The 25,718-nt window shown below is 48.5% G+C and overlaps 1 protein-coding gene across 1 annotated transcript in view; it reads left to right on the plus strand.

Moving 5' to 3' along the window:
* The window catches only part of ICE2 (interactor of little elongation complex ELL subunit 2), a 1,950,511-nt gene that overhangs the window by 1,152,516 nt on the left and 772,277 nt on the right, over positions 1 to 25,718 (plus strand). Inside the window, exon 10 of the mRNA XM_069623082.1 lies at positions 980 to 1,161. Within this exon, the coding sequence (XP_069479183.1) occupies positions 980 to 1,161 (182 nt within the window). The remainder of the gene's footprint in view (positions 1 to 979; positions 1,162 to 25,718) is intronic.

A 25,718-nucleotide genomic window follows, 5' to 3' on the forward strand; every position in this document is an offset into this window, starting at 1 on the left:
AAAGTCCCCATACAGCGCGCCCAGGCAGCCCATGTGCGGAGCCCTACCAGTCCCACAGGCGAGACCCGTTGCCGAAATACAGCAGTGGGGGAAGCCAAAAAAAATAGGAAAAAGACATATAGAATCTTGCACCTCTGCTTTCACCCACACAGCTCCATGGATATGTTTGGCCACCAGTGCACCTAGTACCACAGGAAGAAACTACTATTTTAACTGCCTGATTGGAAGAAGTAAACTGGTATCTTTTAATGTGCATGAATAAGTAGGTGCAAATAACTTAGTATTACAAAATCATTTCAGGTTTTCAGTTAAAAACCTATTTTTACTCACTTCTAAAATACTCTTATTGGGAATTGGTATGTATTCCCTTAAAAAATAGGGAGTAAAATACTCCCACTTACAAATCTTATCTGGAACACTGCCCACAACACAACCAACCCAGGAGCACCCCCTCGGCTGCACGCAGTAGCAGAGGGAGCACTCCGATTTGCACTGGGCTGTGGCTTCGGCTCCTCCAAAATGGGGGTGGGTAGTCCCTCTGTCGACCATTATAAAGGAGCCGGAGGTAGGTGAGTTATAATTCAGTTGTCACTGGCAGCATGATTGTGCCGGCATAAAGCCCAGCTTTGTTACACGCTGAATGAATTTTGTAACAACAGTGAAATGCACTATCATCCCATGTTTTTAACCCCTTAACTGCTGGGCTTTAATGCATGTCTTTCCTCAGCACTTTGTTAAATTCTCCATAAACAGACTAACGAAGCAGAACTAGTTGTTTACCATTACAAGCATAATAGGCGCCCTCTCCATTCATCGAATTCTGTTTGCCAACCGCCGCCCCCAACGTGGGGCTGACTGGGATGTCTTGTACATAATCGAGTAAAAAAAATTGTGCTCCTGCTTACCTTACAGAAATAATTTTGCATGTACAAAAAGTATGGGATACCGTTTTTAATGTTGTTGTGTTTTGTTTTGTTAGACCTACTTCCAGAAGAACTTCAGAGGCTTCGTGAAGATCTCTCGGAGTACACTGATCCAGGGGACGGTAACGTCGTGTATAAGCTGTTCAGTCTCGATGGCATGCTCTTACTTGTTCGCTGCAGTGTGCAAAAAGTGAAGTCTGTCTCAAAGCACCAGCTAATGAGAAGATTGTCTACCCGAGTAAGAATACTAATTTCTTTTGTTGCATCTTTAAACATAGATCATGTTTCTACTAATGGTCAGACTTGATACTGATGGGTGGGGGTCCTTGATAACTCTGTGCCCTCGGCATTAACAATACATGCCAAATGGTTATGTGTGTATTTGAAAAGTACTGTTTATGCAATTGTGTCAGGACGTTATTTCCCTCTTTGGGCAAGAGGAATACATGTACCAGCATGGAGAGCAAGGGACGACAAGACGTGACAGAGCCATTAGTTTTAAAGGAATGGTTCGGGCAGAAATATTGTTGTCCCTATGGTTCGGCCATGTGCTTTTAATCTTAATTCGATCGATCGTACAAACATTTCATATGCACCTTACCCGAGTTTTCGTCTCATGAACACAAGCAAAATCAGGCAGCAGGGCGCGGCCATCTTGCGATAATCTTATCACTTGCTGCATCGCCTTGGGTGACCTGCGTTTGCGGCACTAAATCATATCCCCCAGCCCTGAGCCTGACATCACCAAATCATTTATATTCTCCGCCTCTCTCTGTGACGTTGCTGGGCAGCGTGGCCAAACGCGCACAGTCGTCACCTACGCCACTAGACACGGAACTCGGAAAACAACACACATCATCTCACCACGCGGCGCGTCACAATTAGGAATATGAAACTGTACTTTAAGTGGAAACAACAAGACTGTACAATTGGTAAAGTACATTTATTTCACATTAAATGTTTCGATAACAATCGGCGTGTGACCGAATCAATTAAAGTAGAACTTTTTTTCTTTGCCGGTACCGTGTACGGACAGATTAAACCTTGTCTGTCATTTAATAAATCTGCAAATGTTTATCGTGAGTCACGCCCTGTTCCTTTTGGGTACTCATGGTGTTCGTTTTGGGTAATAAATCCGCAAATGTTTATCGTGAGTCACGCGCTGTTCCTTTTGGGTACACAGGGTGTTCGTTTTGGGTAATCGAAGCACTTCGGTCGCACGGTGAGTTGCAAGGCTGGTGCTTCAACTTGGCACTAGACCACCGTAAAGGTTGTTATGTTGCTCCTAATTGCTGGTAAAGCGTACGGACAGATTGGACCTTGTCTGTCCTCCCAAAATACAGTCAAGTAGATCCAGCGATTGACATGTAGCTGCAGCTGGCGGTTGAAGAAGCCATCGGTCGGGGTCTGGAATAGATGACAATCGCAGAATGGCACGATGTAACTGTTTGCAAAAGATAAAAATTGAAAAGTGTCTCAGTAGCCAATCTTTATTACACTTTTTCATTTCCTTGATTAGCGCAGAGGTGACACAATGTGAACCGAGAGAATACAACATGGAATATCAAAGAACTCTGCTGTTTGCTTCCGTGGATAGTGTGAATGAGAATGTTGAGCTATGAACGTAATGCGTAAACTGGGGCAATAATTCGAGGTGCAAAAACAATGTAATGATTTATTAGTGTTGAGCCAGGGAGAAACCAGTGGTGGTCTACATGCGTCTCGATGCTGGCCTGCCCCTGTTGTTGTTTCGGTAGATAGAAGTACTAGCACTTCATTGCAATATGCCAAACAGAACGAACAAGTACAATGTCACCCATCAGTAACGGTCAGCTATTCTTATTTCGATTAGATCTGGTATGAAATCGTCTAAAGAGAAACTTACATTTATATTTGCAATATCCGTTCTTTAGGTGTAATGCAGACCGAGATGCAGAATCCTCTGTTTGTGTCAACGTTTTCTCATAAACTGAATTTACATGTAACTAGATGCAGTTTCGGAATGGGCAACCTAATCATACCATACGTTATTACACCCCCCTTCAATTCAATTCCTTTCGGAATGGTCCCTGCCTCTCAAAGTCAAAAAACAATAGAACCTGATACTGTGCGAGGGACGCGTGGGGCCCCACAGCTCCCAAGCCGAAATTCAAAGCTGTTGACCTTCACTCAAAATGAATGTACATTCTTACTTTGCAACATCCTGTGTCAACGCATCCATGATAACGAATTTTGAAACACGGGCTCAGGAAATAGGGGGCCGCTCGTTGTTTGTGGCGCTGCTCAGCTGTAGGTGAAATTTGCCAATAGGGCCACCACTGCTTATTTCATGGACTCCTACCCCATGGCATGTTTTCACAGTCGGTACTTCTCGCGTGCATAGAATGTTTTGTGGCCTATGTCTAATCCCTTTTGTAGGTCCAGCAGTTATTCAGCTTTTTGCGGAACTTTATTGCAAGTCAACTGCCAAAACCCAAATATTCTTACACACTGTTACCCATTGTTCATTAACACTAAAAATGAAGGTCCCACAGTATCTCAACTAAGCTGTGAAATGGGAAAGCAATCGTAATAATTGTAATATATTATTTTCAAGATAAAGGACTGAGAGGATTGATTTCAAAAGATAAAATGCATACTTTATTTATACAGATTATAGAAAACATGTTTGCAAAAATAAAAACAGACGGTAATCATTTCAACCGGGATTTGAACAATTTAACAAGCTCTGCTTTGGGTGGACATGGTACGCTGGCAATGTTTTGTGGCAATGTATGTCTGCTCTGAACAGATTTGTGCGCGATTCCATGAGTATGCATCTCGACGACATTAACAATGAGATCTTTCACAAAATCGAATTGCATTTGATCATATACTGGATTGACCACCCATTTTTTGCTTCTTTTTGTAAAGGCCATATTGTAGCGAAGCATCCCTAAGTTTCCTGCAGTCCTAGATTGTTCCCGGCCCACATTCTCGTTATGCGCTAATACCGCTAGTAAAGTCCTACATTTCATTCTCTGGATGCCAAAATGCAATCTCTTTAGCCTGTACTATAGGCACATATTGTGGAACACCTCTCCTGTGTGACAGAATTCTGTGAGTCCCTTCAGATCTCTTGATAGTTTTATCAAACACAATCTTCTCAAGGGCTTTGTGTGTAGGTGAAGATGGTATCAACCACTTCTTCTTCCGTGCCTGCTCTGGGGTCAAAGGGCTATGTTCACATTGGTGGAGATGTTGGTTTTCTGTCCAGTGGTGAACGTTGGAACAGTGGTGCATCAGTGAGCGCCATTTTTCCAGTAGAATTTCCACAGACCCATCACATGTTTTGGAGCTCCACCAAAGATGGTTGCTGAAAGACTGGGACCATTGCGAAATACTTTCAAAACCTTTTTTTTTCCCTGCAGCTGAGATTTTTTTATTAATTGATTTGGCAACATGCCATACATCAAATTGATGTTTAATATTTGGATACTGCTCTCTCATTGTCTTGGCTATTGAAACGTGTCTGTCCGTGGCTATGAGATCAATTTGCATTCCCCTCAATTGCAGATCTTCCAGTGATTTTATAAAACCAAGTTTCTCCATGGCCACCGAGGATTTACATTGGGACACCTGCACGACCACCAAACTCAAAATTTTCTTACTTTCCATGTCCTGAAGATGGTAGGTGCAGTACTTAGCAGAAAATCCGGGGCTGTCGCACTGTCCATCGCCGGCTAGCCTGAAGCGTTTGTGGGGGAATGTACTTTGAATAGCCAATTGTTCAATTCTCCAAGCATCACTAATGGCAGGGAATAGATAATCACGTTGGTATTTGTAGTATTGTGTTTTAGAAATGAAATGGAGTCCCACAAACTGAAAGAAACTGGATAACTTCATGAAACTGGAGCTGCTGAAAAGTAAACCTGCTGCACACAGTAGATTGCCAGCTGGCAGTTTCCCCAGAATCGGTTGAGCAGACCATGAAAATGTTTTGTGACTTTTCACAGGTGGCATGTATTTTCAGGTTACTGCCTTGTGTTAGACGAGTCACGCTCACCAATGGCTTTCCACATACTTCCCCTCCCACTGAATGCACACAGTTCAGCATCTTTATAATCTCCATCAAGCTGCTGTCGAATACCATGTATTTGGCCTCTTTTATTATACTGTCATCTGGCAACACTGTTGTTTCGGACTGAACCGTTGTGGACATATCAACCAAACCGGACATACTATAGTCGAAATCTTTGTCTGTTTCATCGGTCAAAGGTGTTGATGCTTCAGTTTCTGTCATTTCAACATCTGTTACTTGACGATGGATAGGAGAAAACATCAATGTGGACTGTTTTTGGGGGGCATTGTTTGGGCGGGTGTCGATTGTGTCAAGTGGTCATTGAGTAATGTAAAACTATCTTCTATAAATTCAATTGCGTCTTCCTCTGGTGGAGCGGGCGCATTGTAGCAATGGTCCAAGAACACTTTGCTGGAATCGCCGGTCTTATTAAATTCATTTTCTGGCCATTGGACATAGGCATCTCGAGTGTGAACACGACGCGCCTCAATGAATAGTTCCTCCATGGTGAAAACAGTTTGGCAAGCAGCATCTGTCATTTGTGTTGCTGTCTGTGTCTGCATAGTCCGTACTCGATTGGGCAACTACAGGACAGATAGGAAAAGGGATGTTCAGTCTAAATCCAACATACAGTGTTGTACAATTGACGTAAAAAAGCATATAATGAAGGCCTTGGCACAAAACTTTTGCCAACAATAGAAAGTGTTTATAACTAACCTTATTTTTATTTCTTTTCTTTGAAACCTTCTTTACTCTAACATCAGTAAACTGGCGGACCGACTCTGATACGCGTTCCTCCGGTTCAATATACGGATCTTGTATACATCCCTACAAAAAATAGTATCCATTTAAAATTAGTCATTGGCATTACACATCTAATTAGACCGACTTTCTTTTATTCGATGGTACTGTCAATGCGCATACCTCTGGCTCTGGAGCAACTGTATGGTCTGTTTCCGGAACAACCACAATGGATAATGTAATTGTATCGGACGTTGCAGCATCTCCCTGAAACACAGTACTTGCATTAGTAAGGTCGAAAAGATTGGAAACGGGACAAAGACGGCAAAGGTACATATCAACAGTAAAGTGGTAAAGAAACATTGTGCAATGCAATGATACGTTGCGAAAATATGAACAGATTATCTCGTCCTATTGAGCTATGATGACCAATACCCCTGACACCGGATCTACTACGAGGGGTGTTCGGATTGTAGTGGACGCTTCAGCATCTCTCTGAAACACAGTACTTTCATTAGTGAGGTTGAAAAGATTGGAAACGGTACACACAATTTGGAAAGACGACAAAGGTACTTATCAACAGTAAAGTGGTAAAGAAACATTGTGCAATGCAATGATACGTTGTGAAAATAGAAAATTCCGTACATAAAACCAGTCTGGAACAGAATAGCTAGGTAAGATTACCTGATACGCGCTCGAAGTGGTTGATGACTCCAGGCAACACGTGGATGTTGAATCTTGTTCCTTCATATTCAATGGATAGTAATGGAGTGGTAAAAGGAAAGTATTATTCGATATAGAAATTCAAACATTACAAAATGGCATGTAAGGAGACTGAATGCTAGAAAATTACACTTATTGAAACGCATAATATAGTATAGTTATTCGTCCCCATAAATCATTTTTCTATGTGGGTTCTACAAAACAAGGACTGATGTTTAGCAAAAAAAGTCATTATTTCAGCAGCTATTCAATCACATAAGTGGCATTTACACCGAAAATACAGGCGTAAAGCTAAATCCTGCAGCGTGACTCACCTGTGGCGGCATTTTCACGAGTAAAGTCGGAATAGCGTTTGGGAGCAATTTCCGAGTTGCTTTCGGTTGATTCCTCTTTGTGTTCAAGGATGTGTCGTACATATCCGGTGAGAAGTGCAGGCTGCAGATGCGGTATCGATTACCCCTCTTGTCCTGCAAGACTTGGTTGACTCTACTTTCGACCCATTCTCTTATTCGATCAACAGTTTTATGGAATACATGCATTGTAATGCCTTTGGATTTGTCATGGGTCTTCGAGGGGCAACCGAAAATAGAACATGCAGGCATTGTTGTAAATTCTGCAAAATAAAGATCAACATTATTATTATTAGAAAATTATTTTGCATAAGCATGTGAGAAAGAATGAATTGGACCATACATTGTTGGATGCACGCTTTCTTTTGGGCACAACGGCAAAATCAGTGCAGCGTGTGCAGCTGTATAATAGGATAAATTTCACAAACGATTCATTGATGTGTTGAAAATCAGAACATGTTACTCGTCCCTTGAATGTTTTATCATGCACGAAAATGAAACATGCTTATACTATAGGCACGGTCTGCGAAGGATGCAATAAGATTCCAATTGACAATGATAAAAATTAATATACCGATAACCTAACCTAACAAAAGAAACTCAAGTCAATAGCAATGATGCAAATTAACATAGCACTACAGTTAGATACTTCGGAATAGATATAAATTTACAAATGAAGGAGATATGATTAGGATACATGTCCATACCTTGACCAACAAACAGTTGGATTCAGCAAGCAGAGTAATTAGTGGCAGGAGAACAGGGAGATGTTCACAGGTAGCACACTGACGAGTTCACTCGAAGCTGTCACAGAGTAGCACGTTCACAAGTTGACTTGCAGTGCTCCAAGATGTTCTCATGGTAAATATCCAGTGGTTTATAAAGAATAACAAAAAGGGGTGTGTTTGCGAATGAATGACGTGTATATGTCGTGGCATTATGTACATTGCAGGGGCGCTGCCTGCTTCAGGGGAAGCCTGCCTGGAGACACAGGGTCTGAGGAGGCCATGTGAACAATGGCCCCTGGGCGTAGAATAGCTTTTGAAGTGTACATGTTGTTTGGCACCTTGGCCCTTGGCACCCCTGACAGCCCCCCATGGCAGCACACATCCACTGGCGCGAACTGCCTTTGATAGTGGAGGGGGAATGGATTGGCCGGGGGCGTGCAGACAAGGCACCGGAACACTGCTGAATTGAGACACACTTGATTCACTTAAAAACTGAAACAACCATAGATAAAAAAATATGTTGTGTTTTTATTTGGTTTCTTATTTTGATGGCACAAAAATACTACACATTGTAAAGGTCTGGTTGTAGCTCGGTGAGGGAAATTCCCCTGTACTGACCACTGTCACTGGGGAAAGTTTGTCTAATGGCGCCAACGTCACAGGCAGATATTACTCGTCGAACACGGTGTCCAAGCCTCCCATGAAGCCACCATGTGTACGAACGATAGGCCACCAGCCGGTACCACCTATGAAAGAAAAAGATACAATCTGTTTTTAAATGACCAAGATAAGTGTATTAAACCTTAGTCAATGACAATTCTTGTATACCATGGCATTTTTGCCAGGACAAATGCTAACTAGACACTGCACAATATTGAACGACTTTTATGCGATTATTATTAGAGAATTGCAAGACTAAACGGATATGACAATGATATCTTGAAGTTACGAGAATATAGGGGACAACCGTGAAATAGTAGTGGCCTAACTGACATCAGAACCAGACTACACTTACTCATTGCTTGGATTACGAAGGCGAACTGTTGTGCGAAGTTCGTGCATAAGCACCATCAAAATAAATCCTCAACACGGACCGTGTGAGACAGACTGCCGTGAAGTCTGGCAGCTCGGAAACGCACTGCGGCTGTGGATCGCCTTGCGATATGTAGGACAAGCATCCAGAGTTTTCTCGGCAGCAGCAGTTCTCCACCTCGGTTGGCATTAGCGTGCACCGATTGCAAGTACACCAGGTGGAAACACCGTCCATGCGACTAGGCCCAGGTTCTTCATCTGTTGAAACAGATTGCAGGTACACCAGGTGGAAACACCGTCCATGCGACTAGGCCCAGGTTCTTCTTCTGTTGAAACGTCCGCCCAACTGTTGTCCAAATCCCCATCGTCTACATAGCTTGCTCTTTCCAGTAATTCCTCCTCGCCATACTCGGGCTCGTACAGGTAGGGCATTATTGTTGCCATTGTGTGGTAAAGAAATGAAAATAAATTATAGCGATGGTACTGGTATCTCTTCACACGGGCTACAAGCAACAAAGGTAGCTGACCAGAGCACAGAAACGAGTCACAGGATACTCAAAGAAATACAGCGAGAGGAATGGAAAAGAAAATCTGCTGTTGTGTGTTGTGAAACGCTCTGTTTATACTTGTCGGGGAAAGAGGCTTCCTGCTGTTTCCATGGAAACACGTCAGTAGCTGAGGCGCAGAGAATGTTGACACGAGACGTGCTTTGGCGTTGTCAAATGGGCGGTACGCGTCTAGTGATGTCAGGATCAGGGGCGGGGGATATGATTTAGTGCCGCAAACGCAGGTCACCCAGGGCGATGCGGAAAGTGATTAAGATTATCACGAAACGGCCACGCCCTGCTGCCTGATTTTGCTTGTGTTCAAGAGACGAACACTCGGGTAAGGTGCATAGGAAATGTTTGTACGATCGATCGAATTATGGTTAAAACCACATGGCCGAACCATAGGGACAATAATATTTTCTGCCCGAACCATTCCTTTAACTGATGTGTTGGCGTTTGTCATAGGCAATCATACGTTATGAAATGTTATTTTATATTGTGTTCTGCTTCCATTTTCATGGTCCCTTGACGGAGTACCAATGTACTCGCACCCTTGTCAGCTATCGGCATCATTGACCCTGGAAAACACTGGGAATCCTCACCTAAAATAGGCTCTTGTGCCCTCAGCATAGAAGAGGTATTTCAAATAGAAGCCACTCCCAGGATTTCCAAGATTTCTTATCAAACACCCACATACTTATGTCAGTTACAGCCATCATAACCTTAAGTATTCAGTGCCCCGGTGCTTACGTTATTGTCAGATAACCCCGCTTGCATGGGCAGATTCCGTCATGCCCACTTAACATCCAGTGTCCTATTCCATTTTGCCCAGTTAGGGAAGAAAGACCAAGTCCCTTTTTGCCCGGTTGGCACAGTCGGGCCCGATACTTGTATGACCAATTAGCACACTTATTCTTTATACCGGAGGTTACTTTATCTCATATTTTGCTTGTAAACAATACATTGTGTCTCCTATCGTTTCAGAAAGAGTGGCGAAAACGCTGCTGCTGTCAGTCTACACATCCCATAAAGTAAAGGCTACTAAAGTAGCCATTAGCTATGGTGGCGAATACAAAGCTTTGTACTCAAAATGGTTATTGTCGTGTCCACCTATGTGCTAATTTCGTTATTGTTTTAAAGTTATTTAATAGTTCAATGATTGCTTGATAATTAACACTTGGGGCCCCGAATAAGTGTCAATTTAAGGAGCTATTCAGAGTGGCCAGAAGGTGGCACTACTGCATAAAAAATGAAACGATGAGACATTTAAAGTGACCATTAGGTTTGGTGTAATCCTTTAAAGACATTGCATGATATAGAAGTACCCATAATTGCTCTTTCAAAAGTGTTTCTTAGAAACCTTTTGTAAGAACTAATGTCAATTTAACAGCAAATGGTGCATTTTAAAGCACATTGGGCAGTGACATTGACCAAAACAGGAAAGGATTTGAAGGCAAATTGCACATTTTTTATCTGTGTCAATCAGCATTGTAATAGTTGTAATGTGCTTTATTGGGTGCTATTTCATGGTACGTGTCCAGATGCATTATACCATTGCCTCCGTGTGGCATGTGTGAATGCTATGTGTCTCTGAGGCTTCAGTGGGCAACCAGAAGGGAGGACCAGGGAAGTTGACTTCAAGCTGTATACCCTGGATTTGTTCCCGGGCATTGAGTCACCTGATATAGTATTACCTCACCTAATATTGCATTAAATAACCTAATATTGCATTAAATAACATACGTTACAGGAAAGCGTTTCGCGTGTTTTCATGTCATGCCCAAGCAACTGCGTTGCCTTGGAAGCAACAGAGAAGAAAGCTAACACTGATTCTGCTGCAGTCAGTCCCTCTAGATTGCAGTCTCTAGAGCCCTGACTGTCTAAGGAGTATACGTGTCCTCCTGCCCAATCAAGTGGAATGGGACTGTGGAAGTGCTGGTGCTACAATAAAACAATTTGAAGCAACAGCCTAAGGGGGCAACGGCATTGGAGCACTGTGGGCACTGACAAAAACATAACATCTGCAGCATTGTAAGGGTGGGTTGTGACAAATTGACACTTCGCATGGAGCACCAAAAATTCTTACTTCAATTCTTATCAATTGTACTGTATGTAAACGAATAACCAGAAAGTAATCCCTTCTACCCATCAGGCTGCATGGAACTGGGAAAGCAGGACACCCCCTTCTGGCGAGTTTGTGCAGAACTGTGAGTGCAGGCAACATTCATGCCAACCGTTCAGGGTATCTTTCAACGGTGGTCTACGGCAGTAACCATTTGCCACTACCAGCTATTCTCTCAGTGAGAGTTCAGAGCCCTTTTTGTCGAAGCCCACCCCAAAATGATGTACTTAATGCTATTAGCACCACAGGCCTTCCACCTGGTATGTTAATGGTTTTATTTTTCTCCCATTTAAAAAAAGAACTACAAAACAAAATGGCTTATGGGGAATTGTTAAAGGGACCTTGTTGCTTTACTAATTTCATGGGTGGGGAGTGACACTGGAAGCAGGAGTTGAATGTAGGCCTCTACCTTAAGCTGAAGCCTGTTTACGAGTCTCCGAATTGGATGGTGGCACTCCTCGGGGTGCTAATACACAGTAAGTAACAGAGGGAACAGGGAACATTGCTAGTGACCCCTAAGCTGAGCCAAGGGTATTTATGCAGGATGAACATGCACAGAAAGTTGTACAGGCAGACTACTTGGGTGATCACCTACCGGACCAGGGAACATAATACAGAAGGGAGGAAGGCATGGATTCCTGTAAATGTGGATAGGCTATGATATGATAAGATAGGTTATTTATAACGAGCTTAATACCCAGAGGTTTCTAAGTGCCGACCCGGGGATCGAACCTGTGCTGCTCTGTGTCGTCTTGCTTCCAAACGGAGCACTTTGCCCCTGAGCTATCCTCCCTGAGCCAAAATGGTGCAGATTTGGCCAAAAACGAGGGAATGGTGAGGGGACAGTCCAGAGAGAATTTGTTGAGATGCTGAAAATGGGTAAGGTTACTACTGGCGGCAGAAACCAGTTGATGCTGCATTAAAGTCACTCTACTCACTGCGGGTGACTTACAAAATAACAGTAAATACATTTGAAAAAATAGCTGCTGTACTCAGGCATGTGGCAGGCAGTATTCTGGTAGGAAGTGGACGGCCTCCTCCAGGTTATGTTAAGATTTGTACACCTGACCGATCAGCAGTCAGATCTGAGGCTGCTGCAGGTCCCACAGGTTCTGCTGCGCAAGCAAGTGCAGCAAACTAATAAATCCTCCAGGAACAGTAAGTTGGCTCCTGATGCCATTAAGGCAAAAAGGGCACTTACAATCTATAAGATTGCCATTATTGAGGCAAAAAGCGATTTCCTCCATGGATAGATCGAACAAGCTGGAAATAAGCCCAAAAGTAGTGTTCTCAGTGGTCTCTAAATTCTGTAAGCCTAATTGCATTCTCTCATCCCGACCCTCTTAGCTGGCACAGGCCAATGTATTTAATACATTCTTTGAGGACAAGATTGTGGCAATACAGTATTGAGATCTCAAGGGGTGGGGTGGGACGGGATTGTCCAATCCACAGGTCAATGCTGTAATCCCAGGAAATTGGGTATCGAGGAAAGCTTTAGGTTTCAACCCGTGACTGAGGAATTGATATACTCCCTTATGTTACAACTTAAGCCTACAAATAGTCCTGCCTTTGTGCTTCCTGCATGTACTGCCAAGCGACCAGCTACAAATATCGCACCGTTTATCGCCACGTTTGTGAATAAATCTCTGACCCAGGGCCGGGTCCCGGATCTATTAAAAAACAGAATAGTAAAACCACACTTAAAGAAACCCAACCTGGATTCGGGGTCCTAAAAACTGCTGGCCAGTTGTTGGTCTGATTTGGCTAGCGAAAGTGTTGGAGAAAGTTGTTAGATCCCAATTCCAAGCTTTTGTGGACAATAAGGGATTGGTGGATGAATTTCAATCAGGTTTTCGGCCAAAGCAATGCGCCGAGACCACGCTGTTGGCAGTCCATGATGAGTTGTTGGAGGTCACGAATGGTGGTGGGGCAACGCTCTTGTTGCTGCTGGACCTATCCGTGGCCTTCGACACAGTGGATCATGGAATTTTGTTGGACCGTCTTCTGGGAGTAGGAAGGGTGTCTGAACAGGCCTTAGAGTGGTTTTGATTCTTCTTGGCGGACAGATACCAGCGGGTACTATTTGGGTGTTACACTCGTGAACCTATTGTTCTTAGATGTGGGGTCCATCAGGGATCATCACTTTCCCTCCCTGATTATTAATCTCTATATGCGCCTAGTGCTAAATATAGTAAGGCGTCATGGATTGAAGTTCCCCTCATTTGCTGATGACATGCAAATCTATATTGAGATGAAGAATATCGAGGACACCTTTACCACAGTCAATCTGTGCTTGATCGACATTGATCGCTAATACCCAGCTACAGTTGAATGCAGCAAAAACCGAGATCATTTTGCTTGGATATAAGCAACGAGTTGTGGATGCTAAGGAGATCTTTTCTCCTTATATCCTTGGTGAGAAATTACAATTGGCCCAAAAAAATCAAAAACTTGGGCTGTGTCTGGCAGGAGAATCTCGGCAGTGAAGCACAGGTGGGGATGAAGGTCAAGTCGGTGTACTACTCGCTGCAGATGTTGAGGACTGTTACCATTCCTCCCATCAGAAGACCATGCAGTTGTTGTGGGGGCTATGACAAATACCCACCAGAACTACTGCAACAGCCTGTTGGCGGGCATAACCGCCAAGCAGATAAATAGATTGCAGAAGGCCCAAAATGCAGCAGTGAGACTGGTGGGTTGGATGGGTAAAAGAGATCAGGTGTCTTCGTTTCGAAGATCTCTGCATTGGTTGGCAGCAGAGGACCAAATTAAATTTAAAGTGGCCTGTCTAATTTACAAATGTATTAATGGACTCACTCCTGAGTATCTCTGTGCTAAAGGTCATCAATATCACCCTGTTAGAACATTACGTTCAGAAGATGAGCTTCTGCTGAAAATTCCACGGACAAAATTTGTCTCCAGAGGTGACGGGAGATTCTCCAGCATGGGGTCTGGCATGGATTCACATGCTCATGAATATTCCCCGTCGTCAGGCTGGGAATCCTCGGTAAAGAAAAAACCAGTATCAGTTTCGTTTCTGATCTGTCTTTCGTAGCAATAACCAATCACTGGTCTCTGCGTCATACTGACCACAGCCAATGACTGCCCTCTACCTAAGCACCGCCTCTGGCAGCCATCTTCAGATTTTTACCGCACGTTCATGTGTTGGGATCCTCGTGCTATTGCTCTCGAGCGTTAGTGCTATTTTTCGCGCTTTTTTCACAAAAACTTCGATTCTTCGGTCAAAGAGCCTCAAGCTCCACCGATACTACATCCGATCTACGGGGACCCGTGTCGGATTCATCTGTGCCCCTCAAGGGTGAAGATTTCGTCGAGCTACGCTTCGGAGGACTCCAGAAGCTTCTCAGGCCCGGTCTCGGAGATGGCCCAGGAGAAGGGAAGCTCGACGCCCGGAAAGCTGTTCAGGGTCTGCCCTGGATGCCAGCTGCAGAACGTCTTTAAGGAGGACGAACACTCTTTCTGCCTTTACTGCCTTCATGAGGACAAAACGCACGTGGAGAAGGACTGTGCGTTTTGCGGCAACATGTCGGAACGGACCATGAAGGACCGTCATCAACGTCTCGCCAACTGGCTGCAGGGTAAGAGCCCGTCTGGCGAGAAGAAGAAGAAATCCGAGCGGTCTTCTAAGACCTTTGAGGGCGCCCCGGCGACGGGGGCCCAACATAAGGCCAAGCACCGCGAGTCCGCTGGCACCGGGAGCGCCGAACGGTCGGGCTCTACGGGCGCCAGGCAGGGCGCACCCTCCCCGGCACCATCAACCACGAGCCAACGCTCTGGGTCGGGTAAGAGGAAGGCCGAGCACCCGGCGAAGCTCCTGGAGAGGCCCCGGTCGAGCTCGAAGGCAGAGGAGGAGCGTGGCAGTGCCCCCTCCCTCAAGGACAAGGCGGTGAGCGCACCTAGGGTGGTGAAGGCCTTGATCCATCCGACCAAGCCCTCTATCGAAACGGTCGCGGCGGCCCTGGCCCAGCCTGTGGAGGCTACTCCAGTGGTGGCGACCTCAGGGCCCAGAATCTCCCTGCCTCCTCGGAGGGAGTCTTCTTTTATGCCCATCGATAGGACCCCCGTGAAACCCTCCGTGGAGAAGAAGGGGGGGCAGGGCGTCGTCGTAGATTCGGCCTCAACCTCAGAAGAAGAGCTGGTCGAGGTCTTAAGCCACGGCCTAGGCGTGGAACAAGACCAGCCCGTCGGAATGGGTCCCGACGCAGGCGACGACGACGACATCGTCGAGGATGCCGACGGGGCCCCTGCTCGCCCGTCGGATTCCCCTCTGCCAGCGCCGCGAGACAACTCGGCGGCCATTTTGTTGGCCATACAGTCCTTATGCACTGAGATAAGGACGAGGCTACCGTTACCGACGGAGGAACCTCTCCCGTCGGGGGATCCAGAACCGGGACCTTCTGGTGTTCCCCCTGCCAAGAAAAGAAGGATCCATCCTCCACCTCCTTTTCAACCGTCGCGCCCCGTCCAGCCCTCCTCCCCGTCCACCCGAGGGGATGATACGGGGACCGACACGGCAGCGACGGGTACGGACGACGAGGCATACGACGAGGATTTTCCGTCGTCGCCCCCCACCAGGGCTTCTCCGCCCGACGAGATCGGATCTTTCCATTCCATGATCTCCAGGGCTTCCGAGCTTTTTCAACTCTGCCCCGAGGAGAAGAAAAAGGAAGGCTTCCTTTATCAGCGGCGAGGCCAAGAGGAAGACGGTCCTCGCAGTGCCTCTGTTGGACGACATTTGGGATGAGGGCCTTTCCCTCCTCAAGAACCCTTCCACGACGCCAGCTAGAAGAGACCGGTACGAGAAGAAGTACCGGGTCCCGGACACGGCCCCCCTATGCCTCCGGGCGCAGCCTACCCCGGACTCCGTCGTCTCCGCGGCGGCCAGGAAGAAAGCGGGGGGGGGTGCGGCCTCCACATCGACTTCCCCGCCGGACGGCGAGGGAAAGAAATTGGATGCTATGGGACGTAGAGTCATCTCGTCGGCAGCGACGACGATTAAAGCGGCCAACGCCTTGGCTATCGTGGCCCGCTACGACAGGGAGCTCTGGTACAAGATGGCTCCCCTGCTGGATTTTCTGCCGGACGACAAGAGGGCTGAGGCCCTTGAGATCCTCCAGGAAGGTGAAGTGGCTTCGGACCACGCCATCACCGTGGCGACGGACATCGCCGACGCTGGGTTCCGCCAGCTAGGCAACGGCGTTTGCCTTCGACGTCGTGGATGGCTCAAAGCTACGGATTTTCGGCAGGACGTCCAGACCAGAGTCCTGGACATGCCCTTCGACGGGAACAACCTGTTTGGGAAGACGGTGGACGATTCCCTCCAGGCCATCAAGGCGGATACTGAGACGGCCCGGGCCCTGGGAGTCCTGCAGCAACGGCGGACGCCCTTTCGGAGCGGCGGAGGCAAGGGCGCCTCCAAAGGTTCCGGTGGCGGTTTCGCTTCCTACCGTCAAGCGGCCCGCTCGTCGTCGCAAGAGGCCTACAGAGGACGAGGCAAGTCTAGCGGACCCCGCCGTCGTCGCCAAGGAGGTCAAGGCGGCAAGGCCGCGTCCAAGCAGGATTGAACCGGCCGTGGGGTCGGGCCCCCACCGAAGCACCCCGGTGGGAGGCCGGCTGGCGGGCTTCGTCAGCGTGTGGGAGTCCATCTCCACCGACCGTTGGGTGCTGGACGCCCTGGCCCTGGGCCACGCGCTCGAGTTTCAAAGAAGGTGCCCGCGCGTCCCCCCCGTGGCCAGGAGAGAACTTCACGTCCCTCAACTTCTCCTGGAGGTAAAGGCGATGCTCAGAAAGGGCGCCATCGAACTCGTCCCAAAGAGGCTTCGGGGCTCCGGAGTCTACTCGCGATACTTCCTCGTGAAGAAGAAGACGGGAGGATGGCGCCCCATCCTAGACCTGCGACGGCTGAACAAGTTCATCAAGGCGCAGAAGTTCCGGATGGTCACCTTACAGCACGTCCTGGGTCAACTGGAGGAAGGAGACTTCCTGTCGTCGTTGGATTTGGAGGATGCCTACTTCCACATTCCAATCCTAAAGGGGCACCGAAAATTCCTCAGGTTCGTGGTCCAAGGGCGTCATTACCAGTTCAAAGCCCTTCCCTTCGGACTGCGGTCGGCACCCAGGGTATTCACCAAGTGCCTCGCACCGGTGGCGGCGCAGCTGCGCCGCGAGGGGATTCACGTCTACCCCTACCTGGACGACTGGCTCATCCGCGCCAAGACGAAGGAGCTCGCCGTGGTCCACACGGCAAGGACCGTCCAACTCCTCACGGACCTGGGATTCTCCGTGAACTACACCAAATCCCACCTGGTGCCCGCGCAAGTCGCACTGTTTCTGGGAGCGAGGCTCGACACAGTGTCCCTTCTGGCCTCCCCGTCGGAGGAGAGGACCAGGACCATCTTGGGCAAGGTGCAACGGATGCTGGTGGCCGACGCGGCCAAAGTGAGATCCATCAAGTCCCTCCTCGGGATGATGTCTTCCTGCATCTACCTCATTCCCATGTGCAGGCTCCGGATGCGCCCGTTGCAAGAATTCCTGGATGCGCGCTGGATCCAGACGACGGGCAGCTTCGAAGAAAGGATCAAGCTCGACGAGAGTTTCCGGCGAGCGATACGGTGGTGGGGCACCCGCGCGCATCTGACGGCGGGCATGGACTTCCAGACCCCAGCCCACCAGGAGACTGTGACCACGGATGCCTCCCTGGAAGGGTGGGGAGCGCACACCGAAAATCTGCACGCGAGGGGACTCTGGCTCCCGACGGAGAAGTCCCTGCATATCAACGTCCTGGAGCTCCGTGCAGTGTTTTGGGCCCTCAGGTCCTTCCTTCCGTCCCTGAAGGGCAAGGTGGTGAGGATCTTCACCGACAACACCACCACCATGTTTTACATCAGGAAACAGGGCGGAACCAGGTCCCCAGCGCTGTCCAAGGAGGCGCAGGACCTGTGGCATTGGGCCGTCGCCCAAGGGATTTTTCTGGTGCCGTTTCATCTGGCAGGGATAAAAAACACCATCGCCGACTCACTCAGCAGGGAGCTGCGCTCGTGCCACGAGTGGGAACTACGGCAGGATCTGGTGGATCGCCTCTTCCGACGGTGGGGCACACCCCAGATCGACCTGTTCGCGACGGCGACGAACACCAAGTGCCGGAGGTTCGCCAGCAGGTTTCCCCAGACGAGGAGCATGGGCGATGCTTTCTCGTTCCCCTGGGAGGGCCTGTTCCTCTACGCGTTCCCTCCCTTGCCTCTGCTAATCCGGCTCGTCAACCAGCTCAAGAGGTCACGGTGCAGGATGATCCTCGTCGCACCTGCGTGGCCGAGGCAGATATTGTTCCCGGACCTTCTGGACTTGTCAGCGTCCCCGCCGATCAAGCTGCCGGCGGACGCAGACCTACTCTCCAGGGAAGGAGGCGCCATCCTCCACCACGACCCGAAGTCGCTGAACTTGCAGGCCTGGCTCCTGCAGCGCTAGAGCTTGGAGGATACGACATACCGGCCGATTGCAGAGAGGTTCTTGCAAAGGCCAGGGCGTCCTCGACTCTTAAATGCTACGGACACAAATGGAAGAGGTTCTCTGTCTGGTGCCACGCACAGAAGATTAACCCTCTACGGATTACGGCTCCCCAAGTACTGCCGTACCTGCTGACGCTGGCCAAAGCTGGACTGGCACACGCGTCCATCAAGATTCATCTTGCTGCGATCTCCCGATACACCAGAACCACGGGCCGGACGTCCTTGTGGTCTCATCGTCTGGTGAAAGAGTTCATGAAGGGGCTATTCAGATCGTTCCCGCCGGTGAAGGCTCCGGCCCCGGCGTGGGAGCTCAACGTGGTGCTGACCAAGCTCATGGGACCTCCGTTCGAGCCTCTGCACTCGGCCCCGTTGAAGTTTCTATCGTGGAAGACAGCTTTTCTCGTGGCCATCACCTCCGCACGACGAGTGGGAGAGATCCAGGCCCTTTCCTGCAAGGCCCCATACTTGACTTTCCACGACACGAGGGTAGTGCTCAGGACGCACCCCTCCTTCATGCCCAAGGTACCGTCGGACTTCCATCTCAACGAACCCTTGGTGTTACCTGTGTTCTTCCCGTCGCCTTCGTCGCCGGCTGAGAGGACTTTGCACTCGCTGGATGTAGCTAGAGCGCTGAAGTTCTACGTGGATCGCACGAAAGGTTTTCGGAAGACGTCACAACTCTTTGTGAACTTTGGACCTGTCAATCAGGGGAAGGCTCTCTCGAAGGCTTCCATCTCCAGATGGCTCTCCGGCTGTATCATGTACTGTCACCGGTTGGCAAACCGACCGCTGCCTGGCCGTCCGAGAGCCCATTCCACCAGAGCGATCGCAGCTACCACGGCGTTCCTATCTGGTGTGCCCCTGCTGGACATATGCAGGGCTGCTACGTGGAGGTCGACGCACACCTTCACGAAATTCTACTGCGTCGACCGGGATTCCAGGGAGGAGTCCAGGGTCGGCCAAGCAGTGCTGCGCAACCTGTTCGCCTGAGGTGAGCCTGGTGAGGAGGTAAGATGCTTAATGTTGAGTTGATGTGATGCTTAATGTTGAGCCTTTGCCACCTCCCGTGGTTGTGCATGTGTGTACTGCTATGTATTCTTTATTCATGAGCATGTGAATCCATGCCAGACCCCATGCTGGAGAAGGAACAAGTTACTTACCTGTAACTGTTGTTCTCCAGCATGGGTCTGGCATGGATTCACATGCGAACCCTCCCGCCTACCCCTCTGCGGCTCTTCACTTGGTCATACTGCCACTTCACGTGCTTCCAAATCTGAAGATGGCTGCCAGAGGCGGTGCTTAGGTAGAGGGCAGTCATTGGCTGTGGTCAGTATGACGCAGAGACCAGTGATTGGTTATTGCTACGAAAGACAGATCAGAAACGAAACTGATACTGGTTTTTTCTTTACCGAGGATTCCCAGCCTGACGACGGGGAATATTCATGAGCATGTGAATCCATGCCAGACCCATGCTGGAGAACAACAGTTACAGGTAAGTAACTTGTTCCTTTGGAGCGTTCGGACAAAAACTTTGGAAAAGCCTCCCTGTGGAGAGTAGATTTCGTCATTTAAAGTTTTAATGTTCCGGTTTAGGAAGGATCTTAAAACCTACTTGTTCGTTTTTTTTTTTTCTTTTTTTTTTTGATCAAAGATTTTATTGGTTTTGAAACATAAAAACGACATTACATTCATCTCTGCATTACAGGGCGGGGAAAAGGGAGCATTTGTGAGATCAACATATCCAGCAGGAAATAAAGGAAGAGAGAGAGAGAAGCAAACAAAAAACAAAAACATCAAAGAACTCAACATCAGGGACCACAGTCCAACGGACTGTCAATCTTTGGCAAAGGAAGAACTCATAACATAGTTTGTTCATATCAGGCTTGTTCCGCCCGGTGTCTCGGGGCTTCTCTCAGACTCGGTAACTACGGCGCCGCATCTGGCACTTAGCTGGCCTCCTCCCACCGTCTCCATATTTTGTTCGCTTTTTGCGGGCAGCCCCTCGCCGCGTACACCCGGTGCTCCATTAAAGCGCAAATGTCCACATCCGTGACCCACTGGTCATAGCTAGGTGTGCGTTATGAACACCACAGTTGCGCGATGTTCCGCCTGAGTACTGCCATTGCGGTTGACCAGAGCAGTTTCTCATAGCGGGATAGGTCGGTTTCACTGGAAATACCTAAGAGAAGGTGTTTTGGGCACCTTTGTATCGTCTTGCCTATAATGCTGGACAGTTTGTCACAACATTTTCGCCAGAGCTGCTGAATGCTACTATATTCCCATAAGATATGGAAGAAGGTACCTTCCTCAAGCTTGCAGCGTAGGCATCGTGCGTCCGACGTCTTATCCCAGCGGAAAAGAGCCACTCTCGGATAGTAGATGCGATGTAGGATCTTCAATTGAACTAGTCTGAGCCTTGAGGCGATGGTTGCCTCACGCGGGTACATCAGGGCCTCAACCCAGTCTTCTGGTTGAAGCGGTCCCACATCTCGTTCCCACTTGGTTTTCAGACTGGTTAGTTCTGGTGTCGCGAAGGATGTTATCACATTGTACATGGTGGAGGTGACCTTCTGTTCCACTCGGTCCAATACTGTATTTCGCTCTAGCGGGGAGCTCTCTGGAATGTCTTGTGTGTTCTGTCGGTGGGCAGTCCAAGCATGTTTCACTTGCATGTAGTGGTACCTTTCTGTAGCTGGGAGGGAGAACTCCGAGTGTAATGTCTTGAATGGTACCAAGTTATCCTCACGTATCACATCTCTAATGCTAGTGATTCCTCGCTGGACTCATTCGGGCCATCTAGGCCACTTTTGTATTTCGGGAAGGCATCAGTTGTTCCATAGTGGTTGGGCCAGTGTCAGTTTCCCGTTCCACCCTAAGTATCGATGTGCTTCTTTCCAGATTCTCACTATGTGTGTTGCCATGTCCGATTTTGGTGTGCGACTCAGGACACCGTATATGTGCTCTAATGGTGTTGTTGTGCTGTTGGAGTTGATCCCTTTGATGTGTGGGAGGCTCCCGTCCCCATGGAGCATATCATTCACCACCGCCATCTGGCTGGCCAGTAGTATGACTGCAGTCTGGGCAGCCCGATCCCCCCTTCCCAGATGGACCTCTGGAGAGTGGCGAGAGCAATCCGCGGGTGTCCTCCTCCCCATAGCAGTTTCCAAAGGATGCAGTCGAGTTTGTGAAATCCTTGATATGAAATATATAATGGAGCGTTTTGCAGGATGTACAAGAATTTGGGGAGTGCAATCATTTTGAACAGGGCAGCTCTACCCGTCATCGTCAGTGACAAAGAGATCCAGTGGCGGTTATCTTCTGCGAATCTTGTTACAAGGGGGAGAGGTTCAAGGATGTGTATTCAGCGAGGTGCTTTGTGATGTGTATCCCCAGGAATTTGAACTGTTCCATTTCGAACTGGTAAGGGCCGGCCGCTAGGCTCGCCATCGAAACGTCTCCTAAGGGGAATAGAATGGATTTGGTCCAGTTCACACGTAGGCCGCTGAATGCCCATATCGCTCGTAACATGTGCGTGACTCTGGGGCAGGAATTGCTTGGGTCTTTTAGGTAGATGAGCAGGTCATCCGCATTGAGCGATACTCTGTCTTCCCAGGTTTCAGACCAGTGGAAGCCTTCCCAGGTTGATGTGTTTCGCAGGAGGATTGCCAGTGGTTCAATTGCGATTGCGAAGATCAAGGCCGATAATGGGCAGCCCTGCCTCATGTCTCTCCCCAGACTAAAAGGGTCCGATCGCCAGCCGTTAACCCTGGTCCTGGCCAATGGGGATTCATACAACAGACGCACCCAACTCATGAAGTTCTTGCCGAAGCCCATGCGGCGCATTATGTTCCAGATAGCCTTCCATCTCACTGAATCGAAGGCCTTTTCGAAGTCAATTGCTAGTAGGGCTAGCGGGCCTTGTATGCTGCTGGTTCTTTCCAAGGCTGAGTATAGTCTGTGCAGGTTCATGCGTGTTGAACTCTGTGGCATGAAGCCGCGCTGGTCGGGGTGTATCAGGGAGGGGATAACCTGCTGTAGACGATCTGCTAGTAGTTTTGCCAGTATTTTAGTTTCGCTATTGATAAGTGAAATAGGCCTGTATGAACTGCAGTTTTCAGGGGGTTTGTCTGGTTTAGGTATCGCTATTATTGTTGCCTCTCGCAGATCTGGTGGAAGAATGCCCTTTTCTCATGCATGTTGGTACATCCGCAGTAGATGGGGGGGGGGCAATCACATTGGTTCCTACCTTCTGCCATAGCTCAACTGGGAAGCAGTTAGATTCTGGGAACTGGCCGGATATGGCACTTAGGACCTCATCCTCTGTGATATCCCTCTCCAGTAGCTCCAGTTGCACCTCATTTAAGGTGGGGATGTCAGTTTCCTCCATAATCGTGATGTCCATCTGAGTCGTGGCTTACCTATAAAGCTCAGCATAGTATTCCGCAAAGCCTTGGGTTATGTCCTGGTCTGCCAAACGTGTATTTGACCCTCCTGTTTCTAGCCGCCGGACATGGCTGCGTCCCTGCTCCTTCCTTTCCAGCCATGCCAGCATCTTGCCAGCTTTATCACATGTTTCATAGATTCTTGCTCACATTGCGGTATGCGCTTGTCTTGCATTGTCCATTGCTATATTTTGAAGCCTTCTCTGTGCTAGGAGCAGCATGCGATTTGTGTCCGGCGTATCCTCGCTTAAATGCATCTCCTCTGCCTGCTTCACTTGTTGTTCCGCTTCGTGTCTTACTCAGGTGCTTTTTCTTTTTTGCAGTTATCCAAGATATTAGTTCACCCCTTAGTACTGTCTTGTAGGCCTCCCACAGTGTCTCGGTGTTCGATGCAGTCTGCATATTTAGCTCGAAATATGTGTTGGTGGCCTCTTGGAGTCTATCCACTAGCTCGGGGTCTCCCAGGTAGTAATTATTCAAGCGCCAGCTCGGCGGTGGAAGCGGCCTGGATGTTGTGAGTTTTAGCTCCAGTGGGGAGCGGTCAGAAATGCCTCTGGTGAACATGTTTATTTCCTGTGCCCTGTGTAGATCAGTTGCTTGGGTAAAAAAATAGTCTAGCCTGGAGAGCGAGGCATGTGTCTCCGAGTGGAAAGAGTGTTCTCTAGAGTCCGGGTGGAGTTCTCTCAATACATTGCATAGTCCAAGTGCGTTGGTGAATGTAGCAAGCCTAGTAGGTACGTTGAGGTTTCTGTTACGTAAATGTGATCTGTCCAAGGTTGCGTTCATGACTTCATTGAAGTCTCCTTCCAGTACAATGAGGTTAGAAGTGTCGGTTGTGATCAGCGGGGCAATATCTGTGAGTAGTGGCTCTAATAGGGTTGGCGGTGCATAAGTGGCTATTAATCCATTAGAGTGATCCTCCCATAACGTGCCTGTCACATATACATATCTGCGGCCGGTGTCGTGGGTCACTGTGTTGAGGTGGAAGGGAAGGTTTTTGTGTACCAGGATCATGACGCCCCATGAGCCCATCGTGAAGCCTGAGTGGAGTGCCAGCTTGTAGTTTGTACGTCTGAGCAGGGTACATTCTGTGCCCACAAGATGGGTCTCAAACAGAAACACTGTATCTGATCCCCATCTGTTTAGAAATTGCCGTACCAATCGGCGCTTGACTGCGTTGCCATGGTGTGCTATGTGCTTTGCTGGTCCCGTCTGTAACTAAACTTAAACCCCCAACCCCATACTCCTCCCAACTAGAAGCATCGGTCGCCCGAACATGAGAACCTATGGTGTCAACTGGACACCTTACATGCAGTGAAATTAATTTAGGTACAGGTGGTCTCCCCTGACGTTACACGAACCGGGGTTGGCACCACTAGTAGTGTTCAGTGGTGTTTCTATGGGGGGGGGTGCTTCGACATGAGGTTGCGGGTCTTCCCCGTGACCGCAACTTGGAAAGGTGTGTTACCTTGTGTTAGGTATTATGGTGTGTGGCATATGGTTGGGCAGTTCATTATGTACTCACTATGTGTAATACAAAGCGTTATCAGTAATGGTGGCAAGGGTCATCCATCATTGTCTTCCGGTGGGCCTTGTTCCGGTGGCTGTCGGGGTGCACGTTGTTGGTCGGGAGGTGGTCTGTTGTTTCTTTCCCTTTTGCCATGAGCAGTTGACCAGTCTCCTTCTGTGCTGTTCTGCCCAGCACCATGCTTCTTTAGGATCATTAAAGTGGACTGTTGTACCTTTATGGTAGATCATAAGTTGTGCCGGGAAAAGCAGTCCATATTTCACCCCCAGTGATAGCAGGTGTTTTTTGAGTTGGTGGAAGGACTGCCTCGCTTTCTGCGCCTCTCTCGTGTAATCAGGCAAGAAAACAATTTTTGAGCCATTAAAGGTGATCGGGCCGTTGGTCCGTGCATGTTGTAATAGAGCATCTCGGTCCCTGTAATTTAGGAATTTTGAAATCCCTTGCGTGGCAGGTGCCCCCGGTGCCGGTCTACCTGTGGGCATTCTGTGTGCACGCTCTATAGAGAAAAACTTGGCGAAAGAGCTCAGATCAAATGCGTCTGTTAGCCACTGTTCAAGGAAGAGCTCCATACAGGCACCTTCAGCTTTCTCGGGTATGCCGAGTATGTGTACATTATGCCTCGAGCGTCCTTCCCCTTGTTCTATTCTGTTTTCCAGGACTTTAAGTTTCGATGTCACACTTCTCAGTTGGTGTTGCATGTCCCGTACTCCGTCCTCTGTGTTCGAAATACGCTGTTCGGCTTCACCCGTGCGTGCCATTAGTTTTTGGCGGTCATGTCTGAGGAGGGAGACGTCCAGACTTATCCCGTCCATTTTTTGCTCCATTGACGTGCGGGAGTCGGCTATAGCGGCCATGACGTCCCTCAAGGAGATTGCATTGTCGGGCTGCTCTTCCTCTAGGGTAGCCGAGTGGAGGTCGGGAGCCTGCATTGGAGGGATGGAATATTGGTCCATTCTGCTCTGTGTGGGGAGCCTCTTGGTCTTGTCTTTCCCCAT

The sequence above is a fragment of the Ambystoma mexicanum genome, chromosome 11, assembly GCF_040938575.1.
Source record: "Ambystoma mexicanum isolate Mex_15411 chromosome 11, UKY_AmexF1_1, whole genome shotgun sequence".
NCBI classification, from domain to species: Eukaryota; Metazoa; Chordata; class Amphibia; order Caudata; family Ambystomatidae; genus Ambystoma; species Ambystoma mexicanum.